This window comes from Egretta garzetta, unplaced genomic scaffold (assembly GCF_000687185.1).
Source record: "Egretta garzetta isolate BGI_Z169 unplaced genomic scaffold, ASM68718v1 scaffold55, whole genome shotgun sequence".
Lineage (NCBI taxonomy): Eukaryota > Metazoa > Chordata > Aves > Pelecaniformes > Ardeidae > Egretta > Egretta garzetta.
In genome coordinates, this window is record NW_009259863.1 from 164,330 (window position 1) to 184,699 (window position 20,370).

The 20,370-nt window shown below is 38.0% G+C and overlaps 1 protein-coding gene across 1 annotated transcript in view; it reads right to left on the bottom strand.

Annotated features, from left to right (window-relative positions):
• COL19A1 (collagen type XIX alpha 1 chain) overlaps positions 1 to 20,370 on the bottom strand; it is a 203,997-nt gene that overhangs the window by 30,879 nt on the left and 152,748 nt on the right. Inside the window, exons 21-33 of the mRNA XM_035895611.1 lie at positions 19,905 to 19,940; positions 19,746 to 19,799; positions 18,487 to 18,540; positions 13,888 to 13,941; positions 12,559 to 12,648; positions 12,163 to 12,207; positions 11,986 to 12,063; positions 10,638 to 10,673; positions 10,477 to 10,530; positions 10,334 to 10,387; positions 5,110 to 5,151; positions 3,955 to 4,008; positions 3,057 to 3,110 (exon numbers count right to left, since the gene is read on the bottom strand). Coding sequence (XP_035751504.1) covers positions 3,057 to 3,110; positions 3,955 to 4,008; positions 5,110 to 5,151; positions 10,334 to 10,387; positions 10,477 to 10,530; positions 10,638 to 10,673; positions 11,986 to 12,063; positions 12,163 to 12,207; positions 12,559 to 12,648; positions 13,888 to 13,941; positions 18,487 to 18,540; positions 19,746 to 19,799; positions 19,905 to 19,940 — 705 coding nt within the window. The remainder of the gene's footprint in view (positions 1 to 3,056; positions 3,111 to 3,954; positions 4,009 to 5,109; positions 5,152 to 10,333; positions 10,388 to 10,476; positions 10,531 to 10,637; positions 10,674 to 11,985; positions 12,064 to 12,162; positions 12,208 to 12,558; positions 12,649 to 13,887; positions 13,942 to 18,486; positions 18,541 to 19,745; positions 19,800 to 19,904; positions 19,941 to 20,370) is intronic.

The following is a 20,370-nucleotide window of genomic DNA, read 5'->3' on the forward strand; positions in this document are numbered from 1 at the left end:
TATATTCAGCATGTCCAGCAGTATTATAACTATATTAAAGCACATTTTCATCTAAAAGGTTGGTATTATTTTTAGGAATAAAAAAAAACCAAACCACACACCCTGCAGGGAAGAGATTATCATTGAACAAGGTTAGAGGCAACTTCTTGCTTGATTGATAAACACCACTTGTCCTGCAACCTTTCACATTGTTAGCTTATGCCCTGTATATCTTTTTGTCTTTAGTTGTGTAGATAAGAGCAGGACTTCTGGCTTTTCCATAGAGATTAATTTTCTATTTTCTATCACTAAAAGGTTTTTTTGCTTGTGAGAAGACATCTGCTCAGACTTCTCAATATTACCTGATGGTCTTTAAATGCAGTGATGCTTTCTGCCTCATTTATAGAGCTTGCTTTTTTGACAATAGAACATGACATTTTTCATAGTGGCCTACTTTCCTGCTCTTATTCTATTTGATTGTCTGGAAAACAATGAATTCTGGTACCCCCTTACCAAACATACAGGTGTGCAACTTACTACCATGGATGCAAGTTGGATTTGAGACAAGCCTGCACGTCACCTTTCCTCTGCCACACCAGAGTCTTAGGTGCAATTTTAGACAAGCAAAAGTCATGTACTAATGAGAGCTAATGGCTCTCGCTTCCCCCTATAATCCACGAAGGGAAACAGGTCCCTCCCAGCAGTGATGAATTTTGTCCGTGCAGGGTGTCTACCATCTGAGAAGAGGAATCACCTCAGAAAAGGCGTATTCCTCGTGTTAAATGCAGTGTTTAAGAAGGCATGGCTAAGAGGCTAGTCTAGAAAACCACAGAGGTCAGGAGCCCTGAAACAGGGGCTCTGAGGGAGAGACTGAGGGAAAAACTTTGGGCAGAAATAAATCAGGAAAAATGTGGAGATGGAGAGAGATGTGGATTTCCCTTTTTTGCTCCTACACACAGAGGACATTGATCCACCTGTGCAGATTTTCAGAGTGGCAATCCAACTGCTAATGGGTTCTCTGCTCATTTTGAATTACTTTACTCTGACAGTACAGTCACCTGGAAAATGAATGTGTGAATGTGAAGCCAAAGGAACACTTTCTGTAATTCTTATTACTGATGTTAGAAATGTCCTCCCCTGAAAAAAAGGAATCTTTTAAAAAGGCAGAGAACTAAGCTTCAACAATGATTAAAGGGCTATTCAAAAGCACATGGAAGTTAATGAGCATATTTCAAAGAGCTTCAGGTGGGCTTCCCACTCTCTCTTCCCATTCCCATGCTAACCAAATAATAAAAAACAAAAATAAATGCATTCTTCTAAAATTTGTAAATTTGCAAAAAAAATTTACTTATAAACTTTGTAAACTCTTTTATATGTGTTTCTGAAAATAAATTCACTTGCACCCTCATAATGTCATAATCAAAGGTGCTGCTAAACGCTGATAATATCATGGCTAAGGCAGCTAACCAGCTACCAAACAGTGAAAAAGCGTGTGAATAGCTAACTTACTAACAGAGCACAGCACCCTACTGAATCAATAAAAAACCCTTTATAATTAATTTACTCTGGAGTCCTTTAAAAAAACCTAACTGCCAGTTACAATCTTGCCTTTTCCTTACTACCTTATTAATTGCCTCTAATAATCTCACTTGATTCTCAGCAGTTAAATCATATCTGAATTGTTGAAGACCTTTTGCTAATGCCTCACACTGCTAGGACTGAATTGTGGAGGTACCCTATAGAGCTCATGAAGGATGTGTTACATTCCCATTTATTTTTTAAGTCAAATTCTGCTTGGGCTTTGCTTATGGCTGCTCCATCATTTTAAGGTATATGTTCTAAATCCAACCTTAGGAGGCACTTGTTTTTAAGAAGCAAAGACATAATGAGCTCTGTAGATTGTGTAAAAACAAGAGGAAAAATAAGCATGATACCTTAGTCTGACAATCTGCTAAATTCTGTGGTAAAGCAGTAGCAGGAATATATATCTAATGCTTCTGCTGCATCTATTTCTTCCCCCTCCTATAATTGTTTACTTTTTGAGGCCAAGGATCCTGAAGAACACAGATTTTTTTGAAAATTATTCTCATTCTACCAGTGTTTGAAAATTCTTACTGTATTATGGCCTTAGAACCAAAGAAATGTAAAATGCTCATAAAGAATTACAAACCCCTCAATCACTAACCTCTAAATTCCTTTAATATTTTCCAGGTGCTTTCTCTTGTAGCCAGCACTCCCATATTACAAAAGAGTAGTATGTATTTAACAGTGCCAGTTAAATATTTTGGAATTTTGAAGTGTTCACCAAATATTTTGTAATAGACAGCTTATTTTAACTCCTTCAGTTGGCTAAGGTCCCTAGGAAATTTGTTTATTTACTCAGATTCATTTGCTCAATAGCTTCTGCTTTGGTGATTTTTTTTTTTTTTTTTTGACAGAGACTGCTCTTGAACTGTAAACTACAAATATTTAAATTTAAATGAAAGCTATAGCAGCTATTTTGGATTCGGCACCACAAGCCACACAGCTTTTTTTTTCTTCTCCATAATGACATAAGATAACTCTAAGAATGGAGTATATGATGCAAAATACTGTAAATATTTTAAATTGACTCTCTTCAAACATTTTCCAGTTTCCACTAAATAGTAATTGCTGCTATGACCATTCCCCATCAGAGTATTTGCCTAATGGAATATTTTTGAAAGGTGAATTCTAAAGCGGAACTAACACAGTGAAAACAAATACGTTACAAAACGTGAAGTATTTTTAAAAAATATTTGGCATTTGCCTATTTATTGCTCTATCCTATACTCTTACAAATTAGCATTAAATGTATGTGAGGCTTTAAGATATACAAATGAGAAAAAATCCTCAGAGAAAAATCAAATAGATGTTATTTAATTGAATAATAGCATTTAATCTCATTGAAAATTCAGAATTGAGGGCTATTTATAGTAATACATTACTCTCAGTAATTTTAAAGAACCGAATAACATTCTGTGCATTTCATTCTTGGCCTACATCTTTATTCAGGTTCAGATAAGAATGCAACCACTATAGAAAGGAATTAATTTTACCTCATCGCCCTTCTCTCCAGCAAGCCCAGGAAATCCACGTTCACCTTTGCTTCCCTATGAAAACGTAACATTCGAACAAATACTTTCTATTAGAGAACAATATTTCATGCTCTGTAGGGCATTTTATGACCCATATTCACTACATGCTAGCGTGAAGCCTTTACAGCACTAGTAGCTAAAACAGGAAAAAAGACTCAATACCACCTGAAAGCTTTAAAATACACCTCCTGTCAAGGGGAAAGGAAATGAGTGGGTTTTACGTAGTAGGCAACTAGCCAAAAGGCCTGATGGAGACATCTTATTAATACCAAAGAGCTTAAATGCTTGCCAAAATGGAGAAAGTACACTTTCATGGAATTACACACAATTATAGGGGATATCTGCATACCAAACCACGTGGCATTTGATCCAATTACAGAGAAGGAGAAGTTTGATGGATATCAACGAAACTTCAAGTCCCAGTGAAACGGCTGCATTACTCCCACGGGAACAAGGTGCAAAGGCACAGTGTGGTCCAGCTGTTGCACATTTGAGGGAGACAGAGGAAGTTTCCTTCTTCATCGTGGGATTCTTGTGTGACTGACTCACCTAAAATAAGCCTATAGATGGCGATACACTACTGGACATTCAAATCTGAGCTAGCTTTAATGGACACAAGACACAAAAGAGCTGTTCTGGCTTGGGATTCAACTTGGGCTATTTCGCTCACTTTCCTGAGAGGAAAGGCAAACTGACACAGGAATAGGGCTGAACTGTAAAAACTTTAGAATCTTTAGGTTGCTCAGATGCTACAGGGATAGGGATCAGACAAAAAAGTCGAGACAGTCAGCGGTAAGAGTATGTCCTTTTACTTTTAACAAGCAACAAAGCAATGTAAAGTACTCTCTTTAAAACCTACCTTTGGCCCTTCTCTACCAGGGATGCCTGGAGGACCTCTTGTGCCAGGATCACCCTGAGGAACAGACACAAAGCGAAGTGATAAATAACCATTTTGTGACATGGGCAGAAGGTCTGATCTATGCAGACTGCTTCCTTCCTCCCTTTGTGACCATCCCTTCATTTTACCCCAAAGCCTTCTCTTCAGTCCTTTCTCTCTTCTACACAAAATAGTTATTTAGATATCCTTCCTTGCTTCCCTCCCCATCTCTCATATACTCTACTCAAACCAGGCTAACAAATTTTTGCCTTCATTTTGAGAGGACTCATAAATGCCTTCATTTTGGATAGTCCCAGAGACACCTGTCTTTAGGTTTGAGCACCTTCCTTTTAAGGATTAGGTAGAGATGGAGGCTGCTTGTTATTCTCGTCAGCTTCAAATCTACAGTTAAACTAAATGATTCCTGCTTCGTTAAGAGAAGCATTTTCTATCTAAATTATAATATTATAGAAGTTGTAATCACAAAACAGAGAGAAATGAAGAATGAAGTATAAAGAATTGGTAAGAGAGAGAATTGACAAAGAGGTAGAAGAGCACATACAGGACAAAGAAAATACAGTTACAAACAGAAAGAATCAGGGAAAAGCCCAAAGACAGAGCTAAAATAAATCAAATTTGGGAATGAGAAAGTCAATAAACCCTAAGCACATGTATTAATACAGGACAGTAGATTAGGATAATCTCTCTCCTCAGGAATTATGTGTGTTTTTCATATAGAAAGCCTCCTGAGCACACTTTTAATTTTGGAATACAGCAGATCACTTCAAATTTTATTATTTTTCAAAATAATACCTTAGAAATTCTAGACTATTTTCCCCATTCAGTATATTACCAATATTAACGCACCAAAGTAAAGCACAGAATGGGGTATACTTGTAGCAATTCGTACTGTGGGCTGGATGTACTGAACCAGCACTTGCTGGCTACTGCCTCACATACTGTTCAAATGCTATTTTGCAAAATTCCCATAAAATAAATTTCTTGAGTATTTTTTAAAAACAAATTAGGCTAGCCAAATAGTTCAGAATTGATCCTACAGAAACTTTCAAGTGCATATTTTGGTTGAAAAAGCATGCTCATAGTAAACAAAGATACTTAACCTCTGGCAATGTTTACCTTCAGTATAGCACCCATGTCTCCCACAAGTGGCAGTGCAATCTGATATTAAAAAAAGCAGTTGCAGTTAATGTTTTACACACACACTACTGATTCTGATGGGTTCTCACTGCTTCTAAAGTTTGTATTGTTACATACATACCATTATATATATACTGGCTCAAGCTATTTTTTAATGAAAACTCTAAAGAAAAATCAGGGTTTCAAATATAGTTTTTAAATGTTAAATATTGCTGTCCATCCAACCTAACAACATAATTCTTTGTCACAATTTCAGTGAAGTTGCTTAAACCATGGCAACAGCATAGCTCCAGAACACAGTAAATTGCACTTTAAAATATTAAGAATATATTGTTGTTTTTGTAACATACCAGCAACAACTTATCGCTATTGGAAAGTCTCACAGACTGTTCTCACCTGATTATCTCCAGTTGTTTTCCTTCTGCTTTATCCTAGGCTTTGACTCTACTGTGAACTAGCATGAATCATGGAGATGCCAAAGCTAACTTCAGTAAGCTAGCTCAGATACCGGAACTAATTTAGCTACAGCAACACAAGCAACTTACATAGTATTTTGTCCTGCCTTTAAACATCAAGAATTAGTGCAAAACTCTGTGGTGCCGTGGCTAAATTGCTGCCAATGCTAAAGCTGACCCATTTAAAGCTCAACAAATAGGTTTACACTGTACAGCAATATATTTCAGATTTCCAAGTGCTGTCATTAAACTTATATTTAAAGACTCCCTGTAAAAACTGATTGGACTGGTTATCATCGGCTTCACTCACAAACGGACTCTTCAATTACCAATGCTCATTTCTTCTTCTTGCAATTGCTAAAGCAGAAATATCTCTGGGCATACCACGAAATTGGACACATTCAAAATCTATCACTGTTTTTGGTTCAGCCTGTTTCAATCATTTCCATCTTGAAGAAGAAAAATAAAATGTACTTCTGTAGCACGTTAGAAAAACTGTTGGTTGGTAGCAACAGGTGCCAAATACCAGCTCAAGAGGAGCACTGCTGAATGTACTTAACTATAAGTGTAACCAGGAGTACAACATTTACAGGGTAGCATCACCACCTTTGAAAGCATGCTGAGAAGTTTTCTAGGATGACACATAGCCACCTAACACAGCTTAAGGACATACTCTGCACAAAGGTAAACTGTACATGGACACCTGCTCATAAAAACCTGTAAAAAGTCTTAAAAACGACCACCACACCCCTACACGGCCTGATTTTTCATCCTTCTCCTTGTGACGACGTTTTACAGATAAGCAGATGTCAGCTGTTGGTCTTTCTGGTGGGCTACACAAGTGTAATTTCCCCAGTCTCTCCTCTTTTCTTATGGTCTTATTTTAGCTGCAATATCACCTTATGGTACAGGCCCCCAAACACTCAGGGTGAAAGGGTCCTAAGATCCAGCTGCAGGGGCACACCAGGTATGAGAACGAGCCTACCACGTTTGTGCCATACAGTTTGTCTGCTCTGTAGGTACAGCAAATCCAGCCTAGCGGCATGCATACTATAGAGTCACAGCTGTGTACACTGAACTCTGAATAAATGTATGATACATGGCAGGCTTTTGACAATGTTAAAATAGCCTTAATTCTTTGGACTCACTCCTGCTTGCTACCTCTTCCCTTAAAAATATTCTCTCCAAAGAGAACAGTATTTCAAGAGTGCAGAAGGCAATAATTCTCCTGTTAGTAAGTCTCACCATTTAGACCTGTCTGTTTAGCAGTGGCATCAAATTTTTCACTTGCATTTAGTTTACAGTGCACTGTGCCTTCCAGACCTATTCCACTTGCGGATTTTGTTTTTTCTTATTAAGCACTTTATGCTTATCTGTCTCGAGTTTAATCTTGTTGACTTCAGACTGTCTCTGAATTTTAAGTTTTTATTGTATCTTCAAAAAGCTAGCAATCTTTCCCAGTCCAATTGCACAGTTTATGTCTACTCTTCCTAATCAAATTAAATCACTGACAAGAACCGGGCATGGGAGAGACTGACCTCTCTTTCCAAGTTTGACAGTAATCTGCTCATAGACATTTCTATCCATATTTTTTGATAATCATTATCTATATGGCAATTACTTCAAGAGCATTTTTTGCTTGCTTATAAAAACATCATGAAGACAGGCTCAAAGTTTTATTGAAGCCAAGCTATACAACATGACTGTTTCCCTGTCTTTCCGAAGAAAGGTAACCTTCTAAAGAATGAAATCTGAGTTATGCCATGACTGGTTCTTAACAAAATTATGCCATCCTGTGTTTCCACTTCATCATTCATATCACTGGGATATGTTTTCTGTCAGCATCTCTCCCTTCCTCAAAAGCTGGATCTTTCTCAAAGTACTCAAAGGTAACTGCTAATCATTTAGAGACTGCTTTGGTTCATTCTTTAGGTGAATTACACCAGATCTTCATGCCGTATCTAAAACCGCTTTAACTAATTCTTTTTTCAATTAAATTAATTCAAATTCATTTATGTATTCTATGAAAAGAATTTTTTTCAGTGGACAGTCAAAAGGCACTGAATTATTCAGCTTTCTCTGCATAATCTATAATTTGCTCTCCATTATTATTAAATAATGGCCTTTACTGGTCTTTCAAATAATTGTATTCACAGCGCCTTTTGCTTGTTGCTTTTACATCCGTTCCTAACCAAAGCTCATTTTATATCTCAATCTTTGTGACTCTGACTTGAGCTCTACCTTCATACTCAATGCCAGTGATAGACCTGCTTTTACATACTGGTTTTAGGCCTTTGAGGAGCTACTAACACTCTTAAGTGTCTCTTAAAGCACTGAACCAGTTCACTAATGTGGGAACCAAGGAACCAACCGATCAGAATCACTGTCCTGAGCCTTGATAAACAACAGTGCATACTGACTATTCTCTTCAAGATAAAATTTTTGTGTGATTTTGGGACTAGTTTATCCCTCCATAAGCTCCTTGCTGTCAATCCTCAGGCTGACTTGTGGACTGTCATGCGCCTGTACCATCAAATGTTTAATTGAAAGCACAATATATTTTTCTGCCTAAATCAGCATTCTGCAGACTAGTTTGGGAAATGCTGCCTTAGATTTGCATTGCTGGATACTTGGAGATGGACCTCACTCATAAAGACACAACGTAATTCTCTGCATCTGAGGAGTATGTGTGATGGCCTGGTATGTGAAGAATTGCTAGTTTAAGAGATGAACAGACTGAGAGCGCTGAGATACTCTACTCACTCAGTGAAAAAGCCAAATTCATGCCTTGGTAAGGAGCAGAGATTTTGCTAAAGGACATAATACAGTTCAAATGTTAGGTTTTGTAATTTTTATTTTCCTTCATTTTGATATGTCTCAAATAAATACTGCTATCACTGTGTCTCCTGGTTGTTTTGAAAACTGTGCCTTTGACTAAAATATCTTGGGAAGTATCAAATCCTATAAAACCAATAGGATCGCAGGTGAGTTTAACACTTTTTTTTTAAGCTCTGGTTTTGGTTTGTTTCTTCCAACCATCTACAGATTTTTTAAAAATTTTATTTATATAATTATATTTTATTTACATCAAAAAATCACTCAGGGAATTAAGAAATCTTCATTTGCCTTCATAAAAGCCTGGTAAGCATTTGCTTCTAAAGAGAAATTTGCTTTTTGAAAGTTCTGAGGTAGTTGTTGGGACTCCAGACAGGAACAGGAATTATGATTAAAGTTTTGCATTTATGCCAATTTTTCAGGTACACACATTGGACTCTCCTGACTCCCATGTAAAACACTTGATTATCTTTAAGGGTACAGTTTGGTCTGAGGCATGTACAGGCTTTTTGGATCTTGTAGTGCTAGACTTCACAAAATCTGTAAAGCTATAGCATTGTTAAATGCAAATCATTGCTGAAATATATACCCAAGAGGAGATAATAACTCCTAAAGTGTGGTGAAGGATCAGAATTTATTTAGTAAAACACAAACAAAACAAAACTGTTTTCAAACCAAGCCACTTAACTTTTCATTACTGCTAAAGGGAATTTATTGCATTAGAGACTAACTATTCTCAGAATTTCATTAAAAATTAATGTCTTTTTTCAGCGGCATAGCAAAATTAGCTTCATAGAATTAGAATCCCCAAACTTTCTCTTCAATCTTTTAATGGGAATTATCAAAGTATGCTCCAGAAAATTTGCATTATACAGAACTGCTTCTGAGGCTGAGGAACACTACGCCAAGTTACAGCCTGGCAGACACTCTACCATACAAACTGTAACACCTGAAAACAAGGTATTTATCCTATCATAGAATCATAGAATCATAGAATGTTTAGGGTTGGAAGGGACCACTAGTGGTCATCTAGTCCAACCCCCCTGCAGTGAGCAGGGACACTGCTAACTAGATCAGGTTGCTCAGAGCCCCATCCAACCTGGCCTTGAATGTTCCCAGGGATGGGGCCTCCACTACCTCTCTGGGCAACCTGTTCCAGGGTTTTACCACCCTCATTGTAAAAAATTTCTTCCTTACCTCTAGCCTGAACCTACCCTGTTCTAATTTAAAACCATTTCCCCTTGTCCTAACACAGCTGGCCCTACTAAAAAGACGTTCCCCATCTTTCCTATAGGCCCCCTTTAGGTACTGGAAGGCCGCAATCAGGTCTCCCCGCAGCCTTCTTTTCTCCAGGCTGAACAAGCCCAACTCCCTCAGCCTGTCCTCATAGGAGAGGGCCAGCGCACATTGCCGGCTCATGTCTAGCTTTTCATCCATCAGTACCCCCAGGTCCCTCTCGGCAGGGCTGCTCTCGATCCTTTCTTCCCCCAGCCTGTATTGATACTGGGGGTTACCCCAACCCAGGTGCAGGACCTTGCACTTGGCCTTGTTGAACCTCATGAGGTTCACACAGGCCCACCTCTCTAGCCTGTCCAGGTCTCTTTGGATGACATCCCTTCCTTCTGGTGTGTCAACCGCACCACTCAGCTTGGTATCATCCGCAAACTTGCTGAGGGTGCACTCGATCTCGCTGTCTAAGTCATTGATGAAGATGTTAATCCTGTATGCATTAACCTAAGTTGAATATATACTGCAATACTGTCAAGTAGAAAATAAAACCCAGAGAATATAATAATTGAAAAATAAAATTAATTTAATCAATTGGACTTCTAGACTTGCTAGGTTATCTCACCTCTTTTAAATTTAAAATATTTGCACCAAAGAAAATGCACAAGCTTTCTACGTATACGTACAGGATCACCTGGAGGGCCTGGTAGTCCTGGCTTTCCATCTCTTCCTGGGCTTCCCTAGAAAAAAAAACATAGCATTTGATGGCCTTAAATCATTGACGAGAGATGCATTACTTTTGCTGTATATATAGAGAACTGTCACTTACATTAATACCAGGGGTACCTGGAGTTCCTGGTAATCCTGGGGGTCCCCTAGGGCCCTAAGAGCAGGAAAGGTCATTTAGGATTTAAGAATATTTTTATTTCACTGTAAACTTCTTAAACTTAATTAATGTTTTTTATATTAAAGGGAAAACTTATATCCTACCTGCACACCTGCTGATCCAGTTGGTCCTATAGGGCCCTGCAAGAAAACTCCAAATAATCAGTAGTTACACTTTTTGGGATAAGTGAGATGAACTTAATAAAAAATACTGCATGTGGGATATTGGTGCAGTTCACATTGCAAGAAAGACTTGCTCTAAGGTTTGGCTTTAAATCCAAATGTAATTTTGCCAGAATTAGAAAATTTGAGATTTTGCTGAGGCCCATTTTTAAGGGAAAGTAATACCAAAGAATAATAATCTGTGGAAAAACATTCTCTTTAATTAGGAGATTCATAAGAAACGCTGATATTCAGCTGAATAAAAAAAAATTAAATTACTTAAATATAAATGGTTAAATTTTAAAATTCAGATTTGAAAATATTTTAACTGAATAAATTATTTTTAAGTATTATTATCTTATATTAAGATCTTAGTGTGAATCTCTAGTCACCTTTCTCAAACATTTTCTCTCTGTACCCGAGTCCTGTCATTAAATTGAAATGTATCAGCTGACTTATATTGGTCTGGACTGGAGAGATTGCGCTATTCAGCACAGTAGAACTCGTGATAACTTGCACCACCTATCATCTACACCATCAATACCATCAATTTTTTTTTACTGAATACTCTGAAGACACTGCAGATGGCTTTATTTAAAGGCAATAGAAAGAAACAAACCTGGGAAACGAGCTGAATAACTGAAGTAGTTATTGCTGTAAATGTTATTTAGTACGAATGCTCTAGATACACTGCATCAGTTTGCTTCATGTTTGAATTTAGACTGCACAGAAATGTGTGAAGCAAGCTGTGCAAAATCAGGACTTTGCTATTTCCTGGCATAGTACCCGGCACTGTAAGGTTCTCATTGATAAGCAGTAGACCCAAGCTTGTAATTAGCAGTCATCACAAATACAAAAGCTAGGAGCTGATGCAAAGCCTTCCATATCTCTTCCACGTGCCTTTGCCTTTTCCAGTACCAGCATGGATTTCAAAATGCCATTGCCTGCAGTGTTGAGTACACCTCTTCTCTTGCACCAGTACTCAGGCTGGATTTTGCTGACAACTTCAAACAACTGTTGCTTAGAAACAGCCAGAGTCTCATAGATGTCTCAACACTATCACCAGGAAGCTCATCTGTAAAGTAGCCATTGGCTCTTTCAGTTCTCCAGGGCTTCCATTTCTCACTCAGCACTAGATCTTTCTGGGTCTGGATAAAGGTAAAGATGCTGAGTTGCGAGTCAAGTCAGAAGGGAGTTTATGGCGTGGCTTTTTGCTATTCGTTGTTTACTTGTTGCAGTTTCTCAGCGATGCACAGTGAGAAGCTCAAATTCTGGGTGTTGGTTTACTTACTGGTGATCCCTGAATGCCTATTCCAGGGGGCCCCATCTCCCCAGGTGCTCCTTGTACACCAGGTAGTCCTCTTTCTCCCTGAGAAGGGTACAAGGCTTTCAGTTACAACAGGTCTAAAAATGTAAACTAGCATATTATCCTTTTTGTTTTTTAGAAACAGAAATATATTTTTTATACCTTTGGTCCCCGTGGACCTGGGTTTCCAGGAATACCAGTGGGACCCTAAAAAAAAAAAAAAACAAAACAGACAAAAAACCCAAATTATGTTTTGAAATCAAAGTGACTAGCTGAATTTTACTGCCAAAATTAATCAGCCTTTATACATAAGCTATGAGAGATGTACATATGTCTTCCTTGTTAATATCATTGTCAGCAAGAGCAACTGTCAGCCTTGCACTATTTCTAGACTATATTTTAATGCACTTATAATTCCACTACAATATATATTTCAATTTTGAGATTACATCCCAAAAAATACTTGTTCTGATTTATTTCACTGCACAATGAGAATTTTTTAAGAGTTGTCACTACAAGAAATAAAGTCATAAAAGCTTGTTCAGATTATGGACTTACTGGTGTTCCAGGCAGACTTGGTCCAGGAGGCCCCACATCACCTTTTGGACCCGGATGTCCAGGTGGTCCTATAATCCCACCAGGGTCCCCCTAACAAGATAAGTTTGAAGCACTAATTGAAATGTGAGAATTTTCTCTTATGAAAAAACTGAATATTATCAAGGTAATACCAGAAAGTGACAGTACTTTGAGAAGAAACAGAGAGGGAACACACCCCCCCCACCCCCATTTTCCTTCAAAAAGTTGCAGAAGAGGAGGTATGGACCACATAATCACTAACAGTAACTAGCATTCTCTCGGCTTTCCATGCTTGCAATGCGTCTGATCTACATTTCTTTGTCCCCAGGCCCCTAATACGCAGGTTGTCATTAAACTCTGCTAATTAATTCACAGTAACAACTACAAACTGTCTCTGCAGCTATCGATCCCTAGTGCTAAAACCCTGGTCTTCAACTGTATTCCTGTTTACACCTCTAGTTCTTACTTCAGTGCACTCAGCGTCTCTTGCTCTACACCTCTATGTCTCCTCCTGCTTACACAGGTGAAATTGTGCCTTTTATTACACTGTCTTCTTGTCTTTTACCTGCTCCTGCAACATTCTCTGTGATTCTTTCTGAATCCTCCACTTCCCATTTTGCAAGATGAATACATTTGTGCCATTGCTCTGCAGTTATTTTCTTCTCCTGCCTTTTCATCAGCTCACTTCTTCAAACCATTAATGGATTTTATTAGTTTCCCTTGTACCCCACAATGTATAAAAAACATAACACATCACATAGCTCACGGTATGCCTGTGTATCCTCTTTTCTTCCCTCCTCTGTTCAACATACACACATATGCCATTTTTAACTCTTGCTGATGTAGCGGAATTCTAAGGGACTTCTACACAGCAAAACACGATGCCATAAAGAGATCATCGCCTTGGCTCGCATCTGAGGGAGTACAGCTGCCCCCCTGCTCTGCCAAGATGAATATGTCTGACTGTGAAGTGGGATTTTACACATTAGTCTGGTTAGGACAGCACACTGAAAAGGCTGTTCCGTAGTCAGGATCTGAACTGACATTTCTGCACTGCACAGATTTAATATGAGAGCCCAATGCAGCCTCCTTGAAATATTATTTAAATTATGAATCTAAAGAGCAACTGGGCTGCCAAATTGGCCTGCAGCATCTCTGAGGAGCAGACAGGGGATTGCTGCTTGTACATTTTAAAATCGGTTGATAAAGCAGCCACACAGATGCGCTACAGAAGGATGGAAGGTTACTTCAGAGATGACAGTCTAATAGGCTCTAACATATCAAGCTTAATTAAAAAGACTTAAAACATACCTTGTCTCCTTTAACTCCTGGGTTTCCTGGTACCCCGTGCTCTCCTGGTAAGCCCTGCAATTAATAAAAATATAACTGTACATTTTTATAACTATTCCTTTAAAGATTATCTAAAATTACAGATGAAAATGAGTTTACACTGGATTGTTTACTATTGAATTACTATTGACCCAAAATGCTAAAGAGTACAAGTTAATGAATGCTTCTTTAATCAAATAAATGAATCATTTTTCTTTAAGTTGAAATGTAATAATCAAGATTATTTTCTGGACCTTATCAGGGCAGAATGGCAGAGACTGACAGGTTTATTTCTTCAATTTCAAAGTAATTCCAAGTCTTGAAAATCAAACATTTTTTCAAGGAAGGTAGTAGCAGGTACAAATTGAATCTTAAATAAGAGTCTCACCTTTTTTGCTTATGAAGGGCTACATGATTTCCTACACTAGTTTATTATTCAAATTTGTATCTTAAAAGCATCAATGAATCCGTACTCCTGCACATTACTTAATCCAGCAAATTCCTTTAAAATGTTTTACATATTTAATGAACAGTTAAATATTTTCAGCAAAATAAATATATTCCATACTTTTTTTTTTGTCTAAATCTTCTCATTTTTCATATTTTGATTTTAACTTCAATATTTTCCCTGCCCTTTCATGAAGGATTTGTTACAAATGCAGAGAAATTAAATAATAAAAATCGAAATAAAAACTATTTAAATAATAGGATAGGTTAAATTGTTTTCTTACTATACTGCAACAAACGCGGAAAACTTTTTCTATAACCCTTCAATGATATTCAACCAACTACTGTATCAAGCATTTTATTAATTATACCAGTAATTTCCACAGTAAATTATAAAATTGTCAAAACTTAACAGCAAAATATAAGTATGATGCTTAACCCAGAATGGAAAATGAACCTTCTAAGAAAAAGAAACACATATTGTTTTATATTTCTTTGCATAGTTTTGAGAACACTGTCATATGAAGGATGACACATTTTCATGCCAGTAGTGAGGGTTCAACGGCTGTGTGTTTGCTTTCTTTGCTGTGCTCTGTCCTTAATATAGAGACCTACTTGTTCCACCCAGCCATCCAAATTAAAAGCATAAGAAAAAAAAAAGTACCTTAATGAAGAATATTCTGCTTACACCAACACAAAATCATTATAGAATATAGGGAAGTTTAAATTTACTGATTGTGGATCAGACATCGTGTCCTACCTTATCCCTTTTGATACTGACATGAAAGATTTTTCCTAAAGATTTCTCAGATTATTTTTTTTTGGTTGGACCAAGCGTAAGGGATACTTAAAAAAGGAAAGAAGCAAGTCTTATCTGCTGCATGACTCTTTGATGACATAAGTGAAAGTAAATCAATTTGGGACCTTTCACAATTTTCATCATGCTGCAAAAGATGAATTATTACATTTTTTAATCCATAATGTTTCATCTTTAGAAGATAAAATGAAATAATGAGCCTGGAACTATATACATGTTTCTATAATATGCTTAAATATATGGTTTTATATACTAGAATTGTGCATACAAATGAGTCTTCAAGATCATCTATATCTAGGATCTACATATATTATATATAGTGTTTATCTGTTCATAATGTCACTTGATCAAAGATCCAGCAGAACAGCAGTTTCAAAAGCAGCAATTATGACGTGAAGCAGGATGGTGGCAAAACAGAAATGCAGAATTTTGTTCTCTTTCACAGTATGACTGTGGATCTATAACTAGATAGAGGCACAGAAAAAAGGCTTACAAACTATTGTTATAGAAGACAGGTAAAGTAGACACAATTTTAAAAATGTGTGCCTCAACTGAATAGGAAAATAAGGTATAAAGAAATGGCCAATAGGTAACACAGTACAAAATGACTATACGCAGATTTGAATACTGGGTTTTTTTCCTTGCCAGGAGCTGAAGATGCTGTAATCCAGCTGTCACTTTGCTTATATCCCTAAGACTTTTGACAGGTCAACAATACAAAGTCTGCCAGCTGTGTACCATTCAGAACTGTATTTTAATATTAATAAAGTATATGACTTAAAAGTCTCTTCAAATAAGAGTTCTTTTCCACAAAGTAGTCTCAGAGCATGTGTGGAAAGGCTTAAGACAAAATGCAGCAACACCAGCTCCTAGATGCTTCTGTCTGTAAAAATAAGAAAAAAACCAAACCCAACCCACAGAGCAAAGATCAAAATCCCATTTCTTTTCAGGTGAATGGTTTAACTGTTAGGCTAAAGCCAAGCTCTCCATTGTCTGGTTTTCTTGGCCCACTTCTTGGGTCTAACCACTCAAACCTCCAACATGGTACTTTGAAAACATTTTACGGTTTATGGAGGAAGGGAAGGAGGAGAACCAGGGAGAAGAGGTAGGTGCCACTTATTAGATTATTTGAAATCACCACTGTTGTGGACTGAAACCTAATTTCAGTCTACATGGGGGATTAGGCAGAACATAGCTGCCTGTCCACCTAAAAAGGGATTGGGCTATAATCTGGAAGGGAGACAGGCAGCCACCTCCTCAGAATAGGCCTTCTGCTACATTAGGGTGTCAAGTCAAATGCCCAGGGAACTTTCAAGCTAGGTATAACTGTGCCTAATAGTTTAAGATGTTTCCTAGAGTATTCAGACTGGATTGAAGTTTCACCCGTGCTCTTCCTGCCCCGAGGCACAAGGGTTGCAGGCGTGTTGGATCTCGGTGGAGGCCCCTACCAGTTTGAGGGACCCTGACCAGCCAGCAGACCCATCAGTTTGTTGCCCAGTGGCACAATGGTTACAAGCTCACTAAAACCCCCATGAAGGAGGCCCCCCATCACTTTGACAAACCCCAACCAGTTGGCAGACCTGAATATGGGGCACCCAAAAGCATAGTAAGTACAGGCACATTAAAATTCTGCTGAGACTCCCCGCTGCCTCGACAATCCCAACCCATCAGTTTTGCTCCCACAGCCATAGAAGTTACAGGCACACTGTATCTCTGGTGAGATGCCCTGTCCCCCTTCTCCTCCTGGAGGGCCTCCCTCAACAGGCCATGATCTTGAGGTTCAATAAGCCATATGTATCCTGCTTCTGACACCATCTGACAGCCTGTAGTGGATCTGGATTATGTGGTTTATTTAAGAACCACTGAGATGAGAACTTCTACCCTTATCGATAATCTCACTCTCTCACTTGTTCAGCTGTTAGTGTTATGTTTATTGGGTCCTGACTTGCCTTTCCAGCAGGGAGATCGTTGCTTGTCTGGGATGGTTGGGCAGCAAGTTGTCTTGCTTTTTGTTGTGTGCTCACAGTTACCAGTCTCAGGTGTTAGCCGCTAAGGTCCCTGGCAATTGTTTCCATGCATCTCCCTGATCTCCATGACCATCCTCCATTTCTAGGACCTTTCCTCCAGCCAAGATCTCTCCCTTCTTTCTTGAGAGAACAGCTCTTTCCTTTCAGGAACCCTTCTATTTTGGCATCATTTCCTCTTCTGGGTACCCTCAAACCTTGGTTCCTGCCATCTAAATAGTCTACATGCAGCAGCACAACAGGTGATCAGCCTCCAAATTGGTGAGTCTGTCTTCACGTCTCTTTATTAACTGGAGACCCCAGGATGTGCCACTTTTGTTTAGTCCAGGTGCTATCAAAATTTAAAAGCAACCCCTACTGTTGCATCTAACAAGTAGTAGGCTTCTGCTTCAGAGTTCAGCAGTTCAGGTTTTGACATTCTCGCACGGACACACGAACACATTATCTGCCACCTGTCAGTGTTCACAAATTAAGCTATTTTCCACCTATGGCAACCATATAATGGCTTTAGGTACTTTATGACTGTCAGTAAGCTTCTGCACAATTAAATTGGAATATGAGCTGACAATCATAAGAATAATCTTCCATTCCACTTTCTGCAGAAGTATTTTAGTAATTTAATCTATTGAACAGTAATTAAAGGAGGAGTTTTCTATTAAATTCTTTCCAACCAATACTTCTACTCTGGCTTAAGATTTGAATACTGTCCCTAGTTTTAACAGATTTACATCTTGCTCTGAATATGAGGCTCACTCATAAATCTGACCTAAATTGTAAAGTAATAATCATAGTTGTTTATTCTGTTCATCTTATTAACCTTTACCCCTTTTACAGGAAGTAAACCAATTCAGAATAATAAAAACTATAGAAATAAGGAAGGCCATGTGTTTAAATCCTTGGGGTGCTCTTACTTCCCCCGTTTCTTCTCATTTTGCTCCACACACACTGTCCTTTCTAGCTCCTGATGTAACATTATTAAAACTCTGCTAGAGGTTTTTTTAATTTTCACCTACTCCTGTGAGATGAGTTATTTTTGTAGAGCTAATTATCTGTGAATCAGACAAATTAGTATTATCATTCTTACTTGTTCAGATGGTAACACAAGGACAAAAAGAACATAAGGGAATGGCAGAACTCTATCCTCAGGCATCCCTTACTACTGTGCTCTTACACCCGATTCCTACAGTACCACCCACAAAAGGAGCACCTGTGATAACTTCTGTGGTACTGCTTCACCGTCTAACTGTTCACACACCACACTTCTACAGCTCGGTGAAACTGCACAATACGTACAACTTCTCCTGGCAGTCCCCTGGGTCCAACAGGTCCTGGAGGTCCTTGCAGTCCCTGTGAAATGATATAATACATACTTGAGGGAAAAGTCAATACACCTATTGTAATTTGGTGTAAAGCGTTCTCACATCTAAATAGAGTAAAACATCCGGCATTCAGAATTATCTTCTACACGGAGTAAGAAGTATTGAGTTTGCTCATTCTCCCTTAATCTAATGTTTAGTCCAATAAATCTTTGGGACTGATAGGTACAAAATCCAAATTATGTATACAAAGCAAATACAAGTAAATACAAAGGCACTACCTAAAAGGAAAGATGAAACAAAATAAGTAAATCAATATTTTCTCCCCCAAGGGACAGATGTAGAAATGACTTTTTAACTATGTGGTAGGTGTTCCTTCTCTTTTTGGAATAGATCTCATCAGAAGGACTCCAGAGCACTAAAAGAAAGGGTATTGAGATGTAGAGATAAAAGATTGACTTTGTGCAAACTCTAATGATCCTTTGGATCTCTATGAGCCGCTTTTGGAAGGTATATGGTGTGAAGGTGACCTAGATTTCCACTGCAGTAATGACATTTCAGTAGCTCCTACCAGCGAAGGACATTAGCCTCCAGTGAGCAATCTAAGGAGTTAAAGTGGAGAATCACTTTAAGACCACAGTTTCATGGACCCTATAGCTGCATCGTTTCCCCTGGGACTTCTTTTGATGATCTAAGGAACTTCGGTCCAATCATATCCAATGTGAACAGTGTTGGGTGGAGGTTACATTTTCACAGTTTCCAATTCTACCTTTATTTGATACAATCCAAGGCAACATGGGAGATTCTCAAGAACATTTGTGTTTCATTTACTTTCTTGAAAGCAAGGCAATGACTGCTTTGACATTACCTGCAGCCTCATAGGATTAAACATAGGAACCACTAATGTACTGGCAGTGGTTACTCCTTGCCTCACTGATGGATAAAGAGAATACACCCATCTACCGGTGGACTTGTAACTGCAAAATGGGTGCGCATATTCTTGAGTGACCAAGTAACGTTTGAGCTTTGCATAAATATTCCTTGCTGAGTGATGCTGAGATCAACAAGAAATTTATGAACTAAAATAGCCATGATCCATGCACAAACTTCTGACAGAAACTATTTGCATTCTCTGCCCTTTATTACTAGCTAACTAGTTGACAGCATTCAGAGTCCTCTCACATAACAGCATAGAATGTAATGGCTGTTAATACCATAAAAATACCTTTCTCCTACCTTTGATCCTGGATTTCCAGTAAGACCAGGTGGTCCAGGTTCTCCTGTTTCACCCTAATGATATTTGAGAAAATAAAAAAATCCAAATTTACTGTTATGTCTCCCAGTATCAGCTACATACCCGAGCGATGTATATAGTGTGTACAAGTCAAAAAATACCTTATTTCCTTTTGAGCCCTCCATTCCAGTTTCTCCCTGAAAATAGCAGGTACAACCACAGGAAGTTAAAACTTTAAGATCAACTAAGATTTTAATTTGCTACCTTAAAATATTATAATATAGTTTGCAAACGTAAAAAACATTGATAAAGCGTTAAAGAATTTCTGATGCCTTGTGCAAACTCTGAAAGGTATTCATCTTTCAGACTAATTCTGTTTGCAGGTTTTCCTAGTGTTTTAAAGAAAAATGGTTTGAAAACACTACATTTCCTTAAGAACTTCTCCAGTCTAAAGCCTATTCTTCACCACTAAATCTCTGCTGGTGACACCATATTCATCTCCAAACCCACATTATTACAGTATGCCTTATTTTGGTTACTGTAATACGTTAATTACAAGTATCTGAGCAACCTTTAGTTGTGTATTAAACAATGTAACTAGCTTTTGTAAAATGCCATAAGAGAGGA